This window comes from Carassius carassius, chromosome 25 (genome assembly GCF_963082965.1).
Source record: "Carassius carassius chromosome 25, fCarCar2.1, whole genome shotgun sequence".
Taxonomy (NCBI): domain Eukaryota; kingdom Metazoa; phylum Chordata; class Actinopteri; order Cypriniformes; family Cyprinidae; genus Carassius; species Carassius carassius.
Genome location: NC_081779.1, coordinates 17,313,109 through 17,332,928, shown reverse-complemented (window position 1 = coordinate 17,332,928; position 19,820 = coordinate 17,313,109). Strand labels below are relative to the sequence as shown.

The window sequence follows — 19,820 nt, the reverse complement described above, 5'->3', positions numbered from 1 at the left end:
TTGAGACTTGTCATGGCACTTGTATACTGTAGTTGTTCTCTTGTTGACCTGACTGCTTCTATTGTTCTCATTTGTAAGTCGCTTTGTGACATATTTGTGGCATGTTTTTGTGACATATCAGGACACATCTCTGTATAATGACATGGGTATGACACAGGTATTACAAGGACAGGGTGACTTATGAGGACATAACCCATGTCCCCTTTTTTCAAAACACTTATAAACCATACAGAATGAGGTTTAAGTGTAGGGTTGGTGTAGGGCGATAGACTATACAGTTTGTGCAGTATAAAAACCATTACGTCTATGGGATGTCCCCACTTTTCACAAAAACAAACATGTGTGTGGATGTGTGTGTGTGTTTGTGTGTGTGTGTGTTTGTGTGTGTGTGTGTGTGTGTGTGTGTGTGACAACAAGAGTAGCATCTGTACTATTCACAAAATGTTTTAAAGAAAACGGGCAAGAAAATAGTAAAACAAATTCAATAATAAATTCAAATAAAAAAATAAGAAGATAAAGAAAAAAGGGATCCAGGTAAAACAAAATCTGTAGAACAAAACAGACATTTTAAGCAAAAAATAAAATGTAGCTTGAGCAACGAATGGAGCTCAAACATAGTTCAGGCAGACCACGATGTGACTGCAGCAACAGCTGATCGTAACTCCTCCCACAATTAATAAGATATATAAGGTCATCTGCACAGACACAGATTACCCTCCTCTATCCCCAACTCCTCCTATGCAGATACATGATCACTTAACTCGCTCGCTCATGGAGATATATCATCTATCCAGCTCATGTTGCTCAGATTGTTCTGTATTATCCACAGTACAGTGTTACTTTAATTGGTATATATAACTGTGCATATTAAAATATCTGGCAATTGCTTAGGCTTTGGGGGTTCAAACCTCAATGAGATTTGCCTGTGGATAGCTCAGAATCTGAAGCCTGCCACCAAATATAAAGTTCAGGACCTCTACAATATTCTGTCTCAAACTGAGTCTACCTGACTGAAATAAATAAGTTCCTATAAACCATTTTTTGCATGACTGGAACATTTTGTAAGAGTTAAATTATCAAGGAAATTTGAAAGGAAATTATGTAAATGATGTCAGGAGCCTGATTTTAAGAAACCGAAGTAAAAGCCCTTAACCAAGGAGGCGGCAGAGAACTTTGTCACACATGCAAAAACACAAAAGCTCATTAACACAGACTATGCTTCATTAACACATAATCAAAAATGGAGTATTTAAAAAAAAAACACACACAAGTAAGACATTAGCTGAAGTATACAGCAATTCCATGAATTACCACCATTCTATGCTAAGTGAGCAATGAAAAGAGATCATGTGTAAAAGTTGACCCCATCAATCACGGTTCACCAGCCTTTTACACATGGATGACTTCAGGGGAAGTATGCAAAAGACTGATGTCTCAAAAGTCAAGTTAGATACATATTTCTAGAAAACAAACATGCACCACATGACTCCAGTTAAAGTGGGTATAGGAAAGAATCCCCCTCTCCCCACCCTTAAAATATTTGCAAATGGAGACAGACACCATTTTTATTTTATCTAGCTGTCTGTGGAATTGTGGTTAGAGAGTCAGAAGTCAAAGGTTGTGAGTGGGGGAAGTGAATAACCAGCGCTCTCTTCCACCCTCAATACCACGACTGAGGTGAGACCCATGAGCAAGGCACCGAACCCCCAACTGCTCCCCAGGAGCTGCAGCACATGGCTACCCACTGCCCCTTTACTAGAGTGGTAAGATTCAGCGTTGACACAATGTGGCAGTGTCCTTCAGTGTGATAAATTTGAGTAAAGTAACATTTTAGGCAAATCAGGAGTAATGTGTGAAGCGAACACCACTTAGAGTGAAGACAGTGGAGCTCAAAACAATTAAAATTACAAAACCAATTTTCCAATAAAAGATGATAAATGTTTCTGTGATTTGTTACATTTACTTACCCAATAGAAGATTCTGACTGTATTGCCTATTAACTGTCAATATACAATGAAATCAAAACTAGCAACCAACAATACAGGAATGTAGCAACCTGTTATGTAGGGCTTAAGGGAGAGAGAGAGAGAGAGAGAAAAAGAGGCAGCGAGAGAGGCAGACATAACAAAGGATGAGAAACATTATTCAATCCAGAAATTCTAAATGAGATTAATCAGCCTACAGCCAGAGTGCTATTACAAATCTGATAAAGAACCAAATTATTCCATCCCCCTCAACCCATTTGGCAATGCAAAGTTTTACCACACATATATTGTCTCTTTCTGTGAAGAAATTAGCACTTCAGAAACCCCCTCAGACTCCATCATCCATCGCATCACTGCTGACAGGACGGATCTGTGTCATACTAATGATAAAGTGCTAATCTATGCAAGTGGCGTCTGGTTTCTCAAGGGGAAGCAGTCGCACAATGATGCATCTATTCCCTTAATGTCAGCCAGCTTCCTTTTTGCCTGCAAGAATCTTAAGCAGGTGTTATGTGTAGCTGCTGGTTACCAGATTATGTTGTGTTTTGGATGCTGGTTTATTGCTGTCACCTCCAAGCTTCACCATGAGTTTCCGCCAATGAGCTTATGTAGCAACAAACCACAACTTACCACCATAAACCCATCTGAATGTTCACTTCTTCCAGAATCCCTTTTACATACACTTTATTAGATGCACCAGTTCAACTGCTTGTTGACACAAATATATAATTATCCAGTCACATTGAATCAACTAGACTAGACACGTTCAAGACAATCTGCTGAAATCCAAACAGAGCATCAGAAAGAGGAAGAAAGGTGATTTAAGTGACTTTGAACATGGCATGGTTCTTGGTGTCAGACAATGCTGGTCTGAGTATTTCAGAAACTGCTGATTTACTGGGATTTTCATGCACAGCCATCTCTAGGGTGTACAGAGTATAGTCCAATACAATTTTTTCCAAAAAAATTTTTGTGAGTGAAAATGTCTTGTTTATTGCCAGAGGTCAGAGGAATATGGGCAAACTGGTTTGAGTTGATAGACATATACAGAAGAGCATCTCTAAATGCACATCGAACCTTGAAGCAGATAGCTAAACTGGGTGCCTCTCCTGTCAGCTAAGAAGAGGAAACTGAGGCTACAGTTCACACGGGCTCAACAAATTTGGACAACAGAAGATTGGAAAAATCGCAACATGAAGTCAATTAAAATGTCACAAGTACTACCAAAATAACAAAACTAACTAAACTAAATATTTAAATTAAAAATTGTAAACATAAAAGCTAATTCAAAATATTAATAGTACTAACAGTATATAAATAATACTCAAACAATACTGTCTCAGTCTTTATTCTGCCCTAAAAAGGACCGACTGGTGTAAATTTTTGATGGTTCATTTTTAATGGTGCAATTTCTTACTCTTCACATATTCTACCTTTATCAAAATAAAATAAATTCTGTGTGGATTACTGTGTTTAAACTAGGCTGAAACAACATAGATACTGATACAGGTCTAAGTATGGTCAAAGATTGGCCATTGTGTGCATGTGATAACAATATCACAAATTCTCCACAAATGTGGCTTGTATGGGAGGGTTGCAAGAAAAAAGCCACATGCAATCATGAGCTTTGCTAAAACACACCTTGAAGTTTCTGAGGAAGATGAGACTAAAATGTTATTATTTGGCCTCAACACCAAACGTTGTGCCTGGTCAACATCAATTCACCATCCAAATAACAGCATTCTTACAGTAAAGCATGGAGGTGGTAATGTCCTGTTATGGAGGTGTTTCTCTGCAGCAAGACCATTGAGGATTTTTAATGTTGCAGACACCTCATGAAGACACTACAGAATCATACCAACTTGTGGAAAATGGGCATACGATGTCCCCTTTAACATAAGAGAAAGTGAAAAGGGGTTTCATTTAACTCCACACTGGTTGTGATGCTTAGCTAACTAACCTATTTCAAGGCCTTGAGGCACTAATATAGAATGGAGAACGAAGGTCTTGTCTGAACAAACATCATACTAGTACAGCTAATCCATACACCGCCACCGTTAACTAATTCTCATGTTAATTTTTTATTTACTGAAATGTGTTTTCTACTCTTTCGTCTATCCCTTCCTGTTTCTCTCTCTACTCTTTCATGTAATCCTCCCTCATGGGGTGGTGGTGATAGGGTTGTGGGGAGCGTTGGCAGGATAGTGGGTGGTTACAGTCTGTCAGATTTGCATGTTCAGTACAATGGGGAAGGTGGAGGGAGATGAAAGACTAAACCCCAAGTGGTTTGATTTGTTCCCCTCAAACCACGCAATATGTAGAGGTCAATTGCATCTAAAGAAATGGAAAAATACCTTTCATCTCAACACAGGTCATTCACTCTATTCTTTTACAAAAGCATCTTCTTACTCAAAAACAAGCAGAAGACTGAGCCAAAACTCGTCCTTTCAAAATAAACTAGAGGCACCATTTGCCCACAAGAAGTAAGGAAAGAGTTGCATGCATATTTAAGAAACAAAGTGGTTCAATCAGATATCAAAGGAAGTGCCAGTAAGAGGAAGGAGAGAAAGAGAGGCAAATGGAGAGGAGAGCTGTGTCATATGAATACCAAACAGCACTGCTACCCCGGGAGTCTCGCCCATGTTCCTGGCGCAATGACTTGGCAGACGATGAGAGACGTGCACTTTGTCAATGCATGTCTATGGATGCATTTATTTGTTTAATTATTTAACCAGACAAGCCATTGAAAATCTAAATCCACATGGACGATAGGGAAAGATAAAAGGAAATAAATGAAAATAATGAAAAGCACATTTGAAAACATGCAAGATATAATGCCCTTGAAGGTGTTTGTGAAAATATTCATGTTAAGATTCCTTGAGAACTGGGTGAAAAAACATGGCAGTTTCTTGAAAAATCATTCCAGTCACTTTCTGAATATTAAGCAACAAGTGAAGGATCTGGTGTGTTTAGATAAGAAATCAAGTGAATAATGCAGCATTTTTGTAAATAATGTGTGGACATATGGTTTAGAGAATTAGTACCTCTAGAGTAAAAAGATGTCCTGTCAAATATGGACTACAGATTTGCATTTCCTGAGGAAAATGGTATTTCTAGACAGCAAGGATTCAACAGAGATGCTTTTGCACTGTCATGATGCTCATGGTGCTTGGAAAGGTTATAGTTTCCTGTAGGTTGTTAACAAGAATTTCAACAACAGTTTTTGGAGTGTAACGATGGTTACTGTATGTGTGAAGCAAGATAAACAGAAGCAAGTCACAATTCAGTATTAAAGGCCATTCTGTATACTTAATGAGGAAAATAACTACAATCCCACTGAAGCACTACAAATGACAATAAAATGCCATAAAAGATAAAACTACAGAATAATGGGTAATACAGTTTTTTTTTTGTTCCCCCACCAGGAATTTCATTGTTAAACATGATTAGAATAATAATAATAATAATAATGACAACAAAAAAAAAGAAAGAAAGAATAAATGAATAATAAACAATCAAACAAAAAAAGATATATATATAAAGTTCATTGATAGCTTCAATAATAGCAGATGCCATGGATTAACTCGCATCAAGTCTGTCTTAGAAAGTTTATATATTATCATTAAAAAATGAATTCTGATAAAGAGTAAATAAATGGGATTTTTACTTTCTGGAACCCAACTGTTGCACTCTATTACAATGATGCCATCACTTGCACTTAGATTATTGTAAGTCAAAAGGAGATTCTGAAGAAGAAAACAGAATGAAATCAGAATATTAATACAGTGCTGCCCTGCAATCACTGTAATGATGGTTTTCATCTCTCATGACAGCACAGTACAGAACATGTACTGTAGCAGCACAAGGGCACCTTTATGGCCATATCTGTACATGACATCTCCATTATACCAAATGGTTAAGACTGCCATTTGGATGAAAGCTTTTTGATTGAAGGGGAGGATGAGGTTTGATTGTGAAGTAATAAATAAATAAATAAAAAGATACATTCATATATATATATATATATATATATATATATATATATATATATATATATATATATATATATATATACACACACACACACACACACACACACATATATATATATATATATATATATATATATATATATATATGTATATAAATAAAATAAAGGGCGAAAACTGCATTGTTGAAAGGACTAGATATGTTGAAAGCCAGGTTACACTATTTAGAGTAGAATATGGTGGGTGGAACTGGCTGATGCATTAATGATTAGTTTATATGCTGTCTAGTCAGCTTAGATAAATGTAAGAAGCAGTGCTCAGTCAGATGAGCAGTGATTCAGCAGATGTGAGGTCCTGGCCACCTCAAAAACAAGTCCACAGCACTTTTTACCTTTTTACCCACAATCCATGGTCTCCTCCCTTCACTGCTGTCTGCCATCCCCATTGCTAAGTGTTCCCAGGAGAATGCCGGCAGGAGAACCATGCGGGTGTAGATGCACATGAGCACATTTCCTCCATTTAGTAGTGTATTGGATTTTGGGGTACATTAACCTTTTAGACAAATTGTGAGTTTCATACTTTGACAGTTCATATATTGAGAGTAATGACCAAGGAGACACTGCATGTGAGACGGCACAATTATACAGTCCATTAAAAATTTGACTTGTTAATTGATTGAACAACTCTAGTCTCTTCAGGAAGGCTTTCGCTCCGCAGTGCCTGTGCAAACTAGCTGATAAAAAAAAAGCAAGTGATCAAATGTGTGCAGTTCCTACACTCGAAAACAGAACTTTCATGCTTGCCCAGGCTGTTTTATGCTGATCTAGCTGGTGGAACAATATAACAATGATGATCATTAGCATCTTGGCTGGTCAAGCTGGTCGATCTTGCTGATCAGGCTACTAAAAAATCACATAGTGATGTCTGTAGTGCTTAAGGCAGGACTATTATTCCAAGCGTGCATCACAGCATGAATAAATAATGGCAAAACCTACAGATACCATTAGCTGCACACAATTCAGAAGATGACTAAACCTGTGTTTCTCAGTGAAAAGTCTTATTTATTGGAAGAAAAAAAGACTCAGACTAACTAACTAACTAACTAACTAACTATAACTAACTAACTAACAACAATGGTAAAATAAAATAAAATAAAATAAAATAAAATAAAATAAAATAAAATAAAATAAAATAAAATAAAATCAAGTTGATGTCACTTCTGGTGCAAATGTAAGAACAGACTGCAGGAGAACAAATAAAGAAGAGTGTGGAAATAAACAGAAATAAAACAAGACAAGTTAAAAAAAGCGTAAACTTTGACAAGATGGGACAGAAGTGACAAGAGAACAGGGTTAATGTATGACTTGAAGGCTTTGGAAACAACAGAACAGGGAAGTAGGGGAAGAGGGACCCCAGCTTCCGTTAATTCCTCAGATTTCTTTCATGACTGCAGATGAGCCTTGAGCGTGACAGTACGATCCTTTGAGCTGCAACTCGAATGTTCCAAACCGGCTCTGGAACAGCAGGCTTAACCTATATCTAATCCCACGTGGATGGAACATTTGGGGCTAGGCAGTGTATCTGTCTCTATGTGCGTGCATGTGTGTGTGAGTGTGTGAAGTGCCTGCTGAAAGTAATTATCACCTTTGCTAAACAAAGGCATCTTAAGTGTCTGTGATGAAAGAAAGATGACATATCACATGCACCTCCTGCCGCATGAAACCCCAAAGTGTGTCCCTCCCCCTCAGCATCCTGACACATCATACAAACATCTCAGTCCACCCTTGCACATCCTTTTATGTCCACACACTTAAACTTTTCCATCAGCCCCTCTGGATAAGCAAGTCAACAAGGACAGGGCAGATGGGGAAGGGCAGTATCACAGAATATACCCCGTGACAGTACAAATGTATCACCCATTATATAGAGATGTATAGTGCTTATACTGTGTTCAATCTAATTTAAAAATGATCCATCAAGCTGAAAAATATAGCATACACTCCAAAGTGTGCTGCAAACGGTGCTTATTGATGGCGATTTTAGTCTGACACATCATGTTGAAAAAAATAGGTTCAAAAACAAATGTGTAGATTTATAGAATTTATTTCAAGTATAAAAAAAATATTAATTAATTATTAATTAATTAAAATTATTATAATTAAGTTGTAATAATATTTCTCAACATCATTTTTATTTTTTATGTTTCGTTCATTCAGTCATTCATTCATTCATATGCAGCCTTTTTAAACATAAGAGACGTGTACATTTCTTCATAAAATGGCTGTCATACAGGGCTGTCATTATGGTCACAGCAGGGGCTACTTGATCCCTAGGGACAGCTGTCCTCTCTGCTTTAACCAACTCTAGCTCCCTTCCATCTTTTTGAACAGCATATTCTGAATGCTGCCTTAACAGAGTCCTACTATTAGAGCAAGGCATCATCCCAATCCTAATGCATTGCAAATGATCTTGAATAATTGATTTCTCAAGATGAGATCAAAGCAATGTATGTGCATACCTTATAGTGGGGAACTAGTTCTGAGACCGGAAGGGACCCAAGCCATTAATTATTCTGTGCCTGTGGAAGGGGATCTAATAAACACATACAGTATGCAGTACAGGAAGAGCATAAACACCTACTTTTATAACCTGCAATACTCATATGTGCTCATGTAAAGATACATGTACTCAGCACACGCATGAATAAACAGCACATTACATGCAAATACACACTGTAACAGCTGTTTACTGTAGCCAACAGGCATTTAAAACAAATTATATAATACTCTTTTATCAGAAGGGGTGAGGAAGTTTTCTGTTGCTTACAGGCCACAGTATTGTAACATGATTTTCAACTACTAATATTTTTAATAACTTGCACACATGTAATTTTATTTAATTGTATTAATATAGTACAATAGAAGACCATTATTTTAAATTGTAATAATATTTAGTAATATTACTATTATGATCAAATAAATGCAGCCTTGGTGAGCACACGGAACTTAAATAAAAAAATAGATAAATAAATAAATAATCAATTTGACTGACCCAAACTTTTAAATCCCATTAAATATATATGTGACTGTACATTTCATATATAATAACCCATGAGAGGCCACTTGTTACAGTGCTTTGGGGGTTAAGAGGGGTTCCAAGCACTCCGCTTCACAATGCGCTTAAGTGCACTGCAATCACATGGCCGATTGCATCAATGGTTACATGACACTGACTAAGTACAAGCTTTAAGCAGGCAACATCTGAGTATCAAACTGTATTAAATTACACGGATATATAAAAAAAGAAAAAAAAAAGAAAGAAAAAAAAAATAGACCTGTGACCTCAATTATTATATGTGGCTTGCTTGTCTGTATGAGTGTACCGACATTAAATGCTCAATAACCCTTATGATATAATTACACTCACCTCACTGCTTATTTACAACTATTTATGGACACAAAGAACACAGCATAAAAGGGAAATTTTATTAAGCTCTTCACATCTTCAAGGCACTTTGCAGAGCCTTTAACGCAGCAACACCAAAGCAAATGTCAATTTTGAACCACTTTAATACAGCAAGAAAGCAGTGTCTGGGAGCTCTTAACATGTCTAGATGAAGGGAGGGGAAAGCATCTGATAAACAGCACAATTAAAGGGCCGGACAAATTAGGCAGAGCTCGGCTGCAAGATTTCATGCAAAATTATGCTGGCGAAATGAGTCGCAATTAACAAGGGGGCATGTTCATTTATTAGTGGGAAAGGGAGCGATTTTCTGGGGAAGGGAAGAGGTTAGCATGTACAGTAGGACTGCCAAAGCGCTAATGTCCTCCTAGCTTCTCTAAGACATGCTGACTGTGACAGCACAATGAACAATACTGGCATGCATGTAGCTAGAGCTCGGCCTGCCAGCCAATCTATGCTTGCGGGTAAGGCGAGAGCTGACAAATATACCACCAAACCAATTTAACGGAGTATGGCAAGAGTGGTGGGACACAGCATAAGAAGGATGGACATACTTTGTCATTTGAACAAAAGGGTGTGTTTTCTGTGGAAGCTTGCTTCCACCACGAAAGAAATAAATAAAAATAAGTAAAAACCTGCAAAAGAATAAATAAAATAAAAAACAATACCTTGCAACTGAGTGTTTATAACTTGCAATTCTGACTTCTGTTCTGAAAATTGTGAGCTTATATAGTGCAACTCGTATAATAACTTTTATACAATAATATATTTTTTCTATAACTGAAAAAGTGAGCTCACAATTCTGACTTTATAGCTAGCAATACTGTGAAAAAAAGAGAATAAAATCTGATTTGCTAGATGCAATTTTTTATTATTACTTTTTTTTTTTTTTTTTTTTATTCTGTGGCAGAAAGAGGCTTTCATTGTTTTCCATTTTAGAAAGTAAACAAGAAATGTCTTGTTAAAACATAAAAAAAATGGCATTGTATCATCTTACCTAATTTAATACAAGTTATTATGCAGGAATATCTAAATTTGGACATTTCAAAACAAAATGGCAGCTACACTTCTGAGGTAATGGCCTAATCAATAACATTCAAATATGCCTTCTGATATAGTATATGAATGTTAAACTCAAGAACTTGCTTCTTCTGAACGGTCAAATGATGTTACTTTATCATCAAGTGAAGTGTGAAGTGTGCAGTGACATACAGCCAAGTATGGTGACCCATACTCAGAATTCTTGCTCTGCATTTAACCCATCCAAAGTGCACACACACACTGTGAACACACACCCGGAGCAGTGGGCAGCCATTTATGCAGCAGCGCCCGGGGAGCAGTTGGGGGTTCTGTGCCTTGCTCAAGGGCACCTAAGTCGTGGTATTGCCAGCCCGAGACTCGAACCCACACAACTTAGGGTTAGGAGTCAAACTCTCTAACTACCAGGCCACGCCTTCACATGCCATTTAAAATGTTAAAATTTGTTCAAATGTTTTAATATTATTGTTTTAATCATATTTTGGGGAAAACTGAAGTGAGCTAAATCTAACAAAACTTTGTTTTGGAGAAGTCCTCATTTATAAAAACAGTTTTTTTAAATTGTAAAATAAAATTGTATCTACATTTACAGTAGATAGTTTTTTTATTTATTTATTATTATTTATTTATATATTTACATGTAACATGTTATAAAGCCCCCCACACACCCCCACTTTAGTACAATATATAAAGATTACCGTAATGGTACTTCTTTCAAGAGATGACCCTATTAAAGAGGTTTCTAGAGCTTAGAATCGAAAGCAAGGTCGAAGATATTGGATGGAAGTTACATTTAGAGGTAAATGAAGACATCAAAAGCAAGAGAGATGAAGAGACAGATGGTGAGGAGGAGGGTAGTGGAATAGTAGATACCCACCCGATGGTGCTTCCAAGTGCCGCCTCAATGGTCCAGACACAGTGCAAGTTGTGCTCATAAGGTGCTGGGTAACCAGGAGACAGAATCCGGCCCATGGGCTCGTCTTTAATCGTTCCTCCACACTCGGCTGGGTAAAGAAAGAGATAAACAAAGGTGCAATCCTTCAATGACAGCTCACAACACCGCTGCGCAAAACAGTACATCTTCTACAAAAAGACATGAAACAAACACAGCTGAGTCCAAAAGTCAGTGACCACTAGTGAAAGTGCTTCAACTGTACAATTTAAACAAATATTACATATTAACTAGCTTTATATAACAAACAACAGAAGTCTATGGAAAGTTTCCATTTACAGTAGATAGTGAACATGTGTGCGTGTATATATATATACTACACAGAGTCATTGTTAACTGAGAAGCTGCGCAAATCCACGTTCATTTTCAGCGTTTATATGCGCATCTTCTCAGTTAACAACGGCTCTGTGTAGTAACAGCTGCTCTAGTTGAAATCATGCACCTGATGGAATTTACCGCTGATTAGAGAACCGGATTTACTGACGAGATGCGCATTAACGATCAGCCCCGATCGGAGCACCCCTAATATATATATATATATAATATATATATATAAATCATTTCAGGTTTCAGGTATTGGGTATAAATATTCTCTGAAAACTTAAAATCAATATATAAACTATTTATATAAATTGCCTTTAAGTGACAGGTCCGCTTTCGTAAGGGATTCTGTATTCGTATCTAAATCCCCGAAGCAAGGATGGTACACGGTGTGCCGTGCAGTGATGCATCATCAGGTGGCAGGGGCACGTATAACTTTCCACTTTAAAAGAATACATTCTGCACTGAGCTGAGCTTTATGAGTGATGAGCAGAATAACATGGCCGTATATCACCTCTGGGATTAAGCCTTCCCTGGGGAGGGCATATTTCCTTTGGCTAATATCACTGATAGTGTTGGTAATATGTCCTGCCCCAGACTTGACTATCCATCTTACACTGGGGCAATGGTGGTGGTGTGTACAAATCACTTGTTTGTCAGAAGGTTAGGGCCAGTGCGTGTGACAGTTCCAGTTTCACGGATCAGGAAGTCATAAGAGTGTTATATCCAACCCCTGCCATCATCATCATCACCATAGAGGTTAGATGTGTGTGACCTTACACAACATAAACTCGTACATACACATATTCACCCCCTCAGACATAGACTGGAACTGGATCAGTTTGTATGCAGAATACAGATTAAATCCCAAAACCTGAAATGTTTTAGTTATTGGCATTCGTTAATATTTGTTAGATTAAAACACATAAGACTTTTGATTGAGTTGTTAGCTCAGTAAGACTTTTTTTTTTCTTATGAAAGGACATATTGGTCATTGTGAAGCTTTGAAACGTAAAAAAAAAAAGAAACCGTACAAAATAAAAATGCTTTTTTTTTTTCCCACCGTACAAAATGATAAGAATACAAGTATTGATCAGCAGTAATGTAATACTACTTCCCAAAAACAGCACTGAAGTAAAGTAGGTAAGTACAATTTTACTTCAATCAAGCCAGTAGAGGGGCATTTCACACATTTCTTCCAGACACTTTCCCTACACACATCTCCTTTAGTCTCGGACAAGCAATGACACAAATTACACGGTGGCTGGTGTTTGTAGTCATGTGAGATATGCATGTCACAGCACATAAGTCAATGTGTTCAAATGCAAAATTCAGCTTCACTCACCATTGCCATACATGCTGAAAAAGAAAGTATGTACGAGAAAAGTGAAAATAAATAAACACATAAATAAAGTGGTGTGAGAATCTTATTGCATTTAATTATTTTCTTAATCACTACCTTATTTTTATTTATTTATTTTTTTTATGACAAACATTTAAACATTCTTAAATCAATATTAATTTGTTAAGACGTGTTTCAAAAGAATATATCTTGAATTAAGTTTACTCTCTTTTTTTTCTTGTGCTAATCTCAAATGTTTAGATATTAAGATTTATATATTACAATTTATTCATTTATTTGATTTAGAAAAAAAAAAATTATCTGTCTTTCTTACTCTTTTTTGTGCAGTTTTTTCATCTTATATGAATGTTCCCATAGTGAACATCAGAGCCATAAATCACCACAAACCCATCTTCTTCAACTCCTGAGATGACCTGCTTCGTAAGTCATAAAACGACAGTTCTTGCTCTCTCATTCTTTTTTTTCTTTGTCCTCCCCTCCCTCCTTTTTCTAATTCTCACCAGCTTCTCATTTCTCACTGTCCACCCTCTGTTTTCTACAGTACGAGTTAGTTTCCTGTTGTGGCAGATGAAAAATATTTGCTCATGCCTTTTCAGTTCCATTTCTCCTCTCAATACGGGCAATATCGCCTAAAGGTCTCCATAGACTCAGGTGGAGAAACACCATAATTCAAACACTTTGAAAAGTGTGTCTGTGGTACACTAACATTGTGGAGAAGCCAGGCTGAGTATAAGAGTGGCTGGTATGAGATGCTTTGGGGGATTATATTCATGAAGCACATTGTCAGACCGCAACATACAAGACCATGTGGCAGAGTTAAAGTTTGTGATAAAATACGGTAATTAGGATTTCCTGGAACGTCAAAAGTTATATTATTTCTGTGAGGCATATTTGGATGTGAGGGCGTCCTCTGGCTTCCAGTATTCCAGCATTCCATCATGCTCACACCACTCTATTTTCATAAAAAAATAGGGGGGGGGGTGTGTAAATAAGTGTACTTTTTAAATGTACAAATATTCCCCTCTATGTTCTAGTCTTCATGTTCTAGCCTTGCTATATTTATATTTTAATAATACATATATATATATATATATATATATATATATAATATTATTTCATTCATTTTGTGTCATTTATTCCCCATGGTATCGAAAATGGCACTGAATATCAATATTTTGAAAGTTATCATATCCAAGTTAAAAATGTTGTATTACAGTAACCTACTGTAATAGGCTCTTCTAAATACGGCAGTATAAATGAGTATTCAGAAGCATCTTACCGACACACAGTGGGAGTGGGCTGTCCCATGCTCTCCTCTCCCCTCTGAGACATGTCAAAACCTCCGGGCCCTTTAAAGTGTAGCCAGGATCACAGCTATATGACACCATGCTGCCTGCAAAGTGACCTTTGTCCTCCCGTTTAAATCCAAACTGAGGTACACCTGGGTCCTCACACTTCACCAACTCAAAACCTGGAAAAAAGACAGGAAAAAAAGAGTGTCCTTCAAAATCTGTCTATCTATCTATCTACACACAAATGAATGTACTGCTGTGCAATGGCTGCAAGGAGTCAGTGTGCTACTCACTGGAGAAGTGCAGCTCAAAACCTTTGCTGGTATTGTCACTGTTGCTAAAGAACTTCAGCCACATGGTGCTGGAAGTACTGTTTAGAGTGACATCCATCATCTCTGTTTCTGTGAAGGTGCCCAGCAGTCTGGCACTGTTACTGCTACCATCATACACCTGAAACACACACAAAACAGTCACGTACAGTCCTCATATAATTTACTAACCAACATTACACACAAGCACAAATACACACTATGTCACAAAGACCTTAAGCATGTCATCCTCCTCTAGGCGAAAATCCCTCGCTCGGAGCTGGATCCCTTTACCGGGTTGGGTTTGGATGGAGTAGATGCACTCATGGTTGTTACCGTAGTAACCAGGGTAGTTGGGAGAGAGTAAAACTCCTTGTTTCCCGGTGACAGACGATCCGCATTCAGCTGCAGCAAGGGAGGTAAGAAGCCAAATGACCTCTGACAAATGACCCATGATCTCAGTATAAACACAATCACGCTTTATACACTCATGCTGGCAGTCAGGGGGTGGTGTGTGTTTGTGAATGAGTGCAAGTCCATTTGTCTGCCAAATTTTGCTCGGATATTGAACTAAACAAATTATAAGCTGAATAAAAACTAAACTTTCTGACAATGAAAACACTGCCTGATCATAGGTCTGTTCAGACGCAAATAATTCAATACAACCGACAAGAGATGCAACACTATTACAATTCTGGACGATACCTATAAGTTAATTATTATTATGATATTACGGATTATAGCCAATGCATCAATTGTTTTAAAATTCTACACGTGAATTTATACATTGCATATATTAAGTTTTATTAACCTGGTGAATTTAAATAATAATTTTAAGTGAGTGCAAAGGTAATCTAAGTGTAAAAAAATAGTTAATTAAATATCCTGTTAAATAAATAAATATATATATAATATCAGCCAATAACTGATTTGTCATGCTTCCCTAGAAACAACATAATATTTCTTAAATAACATCATTAAGAAAAATATTGGGTGTTTTCTGGATGATGTTTAAACAATAAAAAGAAAAAGAAAAAAAACAAAATAACTGACATACCTAACAGACTTTAAGTGAAGTAAATTGTATGCTATTTATTTAAATAAGTTAAAATACAAGCACATTGACAAATAAATAAAACATACATTTACAAATGAGCTGACCCAGTTCCACAAAAGTGGTAAACAAATATGAAGCAAGGATAAGCCAGATATTGCTGCCGAAAAAAAACATAACACCTAATTACTTGCTTCAACCGGAATGCCAAAAACATAATGTTAACAAATTACATTCTAAATTTAGCATCTAAGCCACTCCAACACAAATTAAATTGACAAAGTCTGGTCTCCAAGATACTTACAGTATATGCTGATATCTACCATTATATAAATGCTGATTAAGCATTAAATAGAATTTGAAGCTGATGCTTATTATTTTATTTTTTCTTCCAGATGGTGAGTCATAACATTTTTTATCCTGTCCGATATCAAGCAGAACTCTGAAATGGGGGCTGCTTTGGCTTTTGACATTGAGATATAAAGTTTCAGCATACTGTATGTGTGTGCATGTCTGAGCACATGAGGGGAAATATGTGGTAAAATTTGTAAACAAAGCAAAATGAAAAGCATGTGACCACCTACCAACACACCTTGGCAGAGGGGAACTCCAAACCCGCCGACGCCCCCCTAGACACACCACCCTCGCAGGCCCCTCGAGGCGGTACCCCGGAAAACAGGAAAATATAAGAGCATCCCCCACCCTGAACTGCAGCCCCTTACGAGTGCTGTAGGGGGGGACACCGGGATCTTCGCAAGGCTCCAGATCGTATTCTGAAGGGAACAGAAGAAGGGTTGATATTTTGTAGCTTCTTCTGTTGTAAATGTCATGTATTTTACGTTACAGTACGAAGGTCTCTACCTGAGAAAGTGATGTTAAAGCCCTCATAGGACACAGAGAAGTCTGAGAGGAAACGGATCTGAGCAGTGTAGTTGCCAAAAAGTCCAGCGCTGAGAGGGGGCGGCAGTGTAGACCCGGTCAATCTCCACAGGGGTTGAGAGAAACTACCATTTTCTGTGACTAAAAGGTGGTCGTGTGGACTCTCCAAGTGAAAGGTGTGAAAGATAAACTGGACACCTGCGTAGATTGAGAGGAGGAGAAAAAACACTGAATATAGATAAACTGTTTAAGAGTTCACAGATGCTTCAGTCACAAATACTGCAGTTAGACATGTCAAACCTTCAGGTTCGCCTGGATTTCTGGTGCTAAAAATTTATCACAACAGACAAAAGACACAAACAATGACTCTGTACTGAACACACAATGTAAACACTCACAGTGCAAGGAGGAAAAAGTATGTGAATCCCTGGGCTAATGATTTCTCCAAAAGTTGGCTTCAACTGTGTTCAATCGGCGAGGTGAGATTTGAAGATGTTAGTCAAAGCCGCCCTGTACTATATAAAAAAAACAAAAGCTAAATTCTGGAGTTTTCTATTCAAAAGATGCACTGCCTCATGTGAACTGCATCCCAAACAAAAGAGGTCTCTGAACGCCAAAGATTAAGGATTGTTGACTTGCATAAAGCTAGAAAAGGTTCGAAAAGCATCTCTGAAAGCCTTGATGTTTATCAGTTGATGGCAAGATGAGCTCGGCTTCTCTTCCTGAGTGGGCATCTAGCAAGAAGAATGCTAGAATGTCAGCTAAAGAATTACAAAAATATCTGGAACATGCTAACATTTTTGTCAAGGTGATTAAGCATAGAAAAGCTAAACAAGATCAGTGGAAGAAGAAACATTGCCGTGTGTGTGAAATCCACAAGAGCATGTGAATATACCTCAGTGGATAGGTCAAACAAGAGGGAAAAGAAGTATTAAAGTATGGTGGTCCATCATGATTTTGCTTTAAAGGGTTAGTTCACCCAAAAATAATGAAATTACGGTTGAACTACTGATGTAAAAAACGGACTATTTTAACAATGTGCTTACTACCTTTCCGGGCCTTGAATGTGCTGTCTATGCAGGAACAGAAAGATTTCAGCTCTCAGATTTCATAAAAAAATATATTCATTTGAGTTCTGAAGATGAACGAAGGTCTTACAGGTTTAGCACAGTTTTGGGTGAACTATCATTTTAATGCCTCTGGCCCTGAACCGCTTGTTATTAATGACAGAAAAAAAATTAGCGTAGATTTGGTATGATTTCATGAGAGAGTGATTCATGCCACAGTTGAACTGAACCAATTTTGTAAAGAGAAACCATTTGGAAGAGACTACAGCTGCCAAAAGAGAGTCAAGCAGTTATTAAATCCATACTTTTCCATATCATACGGTTTACAATGTGTGTTCACAAAAGACATTGCTTGTGTTTCATTTTAAAAGACTGTCTATACCTGAAAAAGAATGAACCAGCTTCAAAAAGTGGCCTCACCTTTACCATGTGAAGTCTCAATCATCCACGTACAGTTGAGGTTATGGGGGTAGAAGTCAGGAAACCCAGGGGACAAAATAGTGCCGCTGTTCCCCTGAATAAACCCACCACAAAGTGCTAGAGGAAAGAGAAAAAGATAAAGACTATTTGTCAAAATGCTGAGCACAATCCTACTGAAAGAAACTTTACAGGAAGTGCCCTTCTGAAGGACATCAACATATGGAGGTGAATAATTCCTATCATTACCCAAAGGGAAAAATCAAAAATGGCCTTAATATTCAAAGCCTAGTGGTACAGGAGAAGAGAGTGGAAAGGGTAGTTCCAAACCGTAAAGGCCCTTCCAGTCTGGGAGCGGTTATGTCATTTAAATAAATGACCTATCTCTAATGTGTCCTTTTCCCAGGCGGTGAGCATTTTAGTAGGTACTGTATAGAGTGGACCGTACCATCACAGCTGGGCAGAGGGCGACTCCACTGGAAGTTAGGTTCACACTCAAGAGGCTCATGGTCACTGAGAGTGTATCCTGCTTCGCAACTGAACGTCACCAGCGCCCCCACATAGAATTCATTGCCGTGCCGCTGACCGTTGACTGGGATTCCAGGATCAACACAATGGTCCGACTGGAGCTGCAAGGCTTAAAGAAAAAATACACAAACATTAAAGTGGAAATAAACCTACGATTATTCATTCAGGTGGCTTTTCAGGGCAGAAGTTTATTCTAAATGCATTAGAAACTTGGAATCAGGGCAATTTAAGAAATACTACTAATGTACAAATTAAAGTGTTACCGTTTGACTTGGTTGGGACTATGTATATATAATTATAAAATATGTATATATAATACTACTACTAATAATAAAAATTATAATAATAATAATTATTATTATTATGTGATCTCTAAAATGCAATATATTAACTTCTATGAATTATTTGTGTGTGTGTGTGTGTGTGTGTGTGTGTGTGTGTGTGTGTGATAATATTAGTGATAAAGTCCTCTAAAATGTTGATATTTTAACATATATTAGTGCTGGGCAACAATTTTCACGATTGCACAATCGCATAATTATCTGCGATTAATCGCAATTAATCGCATTGTTATGCACAAACCTAATAATGCATTCAAAAGTAGTGTATTGTGCACTCATTTAAAAGTACTGCTATATGAACAAAAGTGCAATAACATTAGCTTTGCAAACACTTTAAACAAATAAAGTGCTTTTTTTACAGCAGTATTCCTTTTACATAGTAGCAGTAAAAATATTTCTTGTAAATCTTAACTGATAACATTAATGTAATTAAATTAAATATAAAACAAGCTATTTGTCACTGCCAGGAAAAGCACGTTTTTATAGAAAATATTTTAGAGTTTGTTATAGAAAAAATAGTTATGATCAGAGCCAGAATCCAGAGCCTCGACCATAACCTTATAACAGGCACCTTTCTATTAGAGACATGCACGATCGCGGGACCCATTGCAGCAGAGTGCGATGAATAATCAGGGTGTGCTCACACTAGGCAATCTTAACCCCCAAAGCCTGGTTCGTTTGACGCTACATTTAGCAGTCCCTGGCTCAGTTGGAAGAGGTTGGCAAGAGTGCGGTTCAGTTATATAAAGATCAGTGAGTGTGAGCGCTAACTGCACCAGAGTACAGATCTTCTGATAAGTGGTGCATGACTGCGTGAATATTTC

At 37.3% G+C, this 19,820-nt stretch overlaps 1 protein-coding gene across 1 annotated transcript in view; it reads right to left on the bottom strand.

Moving 5' to 3' along the window:
• The window catches only part of LOC132104306 (CUB and sushi domain-containing protein 2-like), a 318,325-nt gene that overhangs the window by 96,991 nt on the left and 201,514 nt on the right, over positions 1–19,820 (bottom strand). The window contains exons 18-25 of the mRNA XM_059509682.1: positions 18,576–18,764; positions 18,131–18,247; positions 16,626–16,841; positions 16,349–16,537; positions 14,946–15,115; positions 14,696–14,852; positions 14,390–14,581; positions 11,352–11,478 (exon numbers count right to left, since the gene is read on the bottom strand). Of these exons, the coding sequence (XP_059365665.1) occupies positions 11,352–11,478; positions 14,390–14,581; positions 14,696–14,852; positions 14,946–15,115; positions 16,349–16,537; positions 16,626–16,841; positions 18,131–18,247; positions 18,576–18,764 (1,357 nt within the window). The remainder of the gene's footprint in view (positions 1–11,351; positions 11,479–14,389; positions 14,582–14,695; positions 14,853–14,945; positions 15,116–16,348; positions 16,538–16,625; positions 16,842–18,130; positions 18,248–18,575; positions 18,765–19,820) is intronic.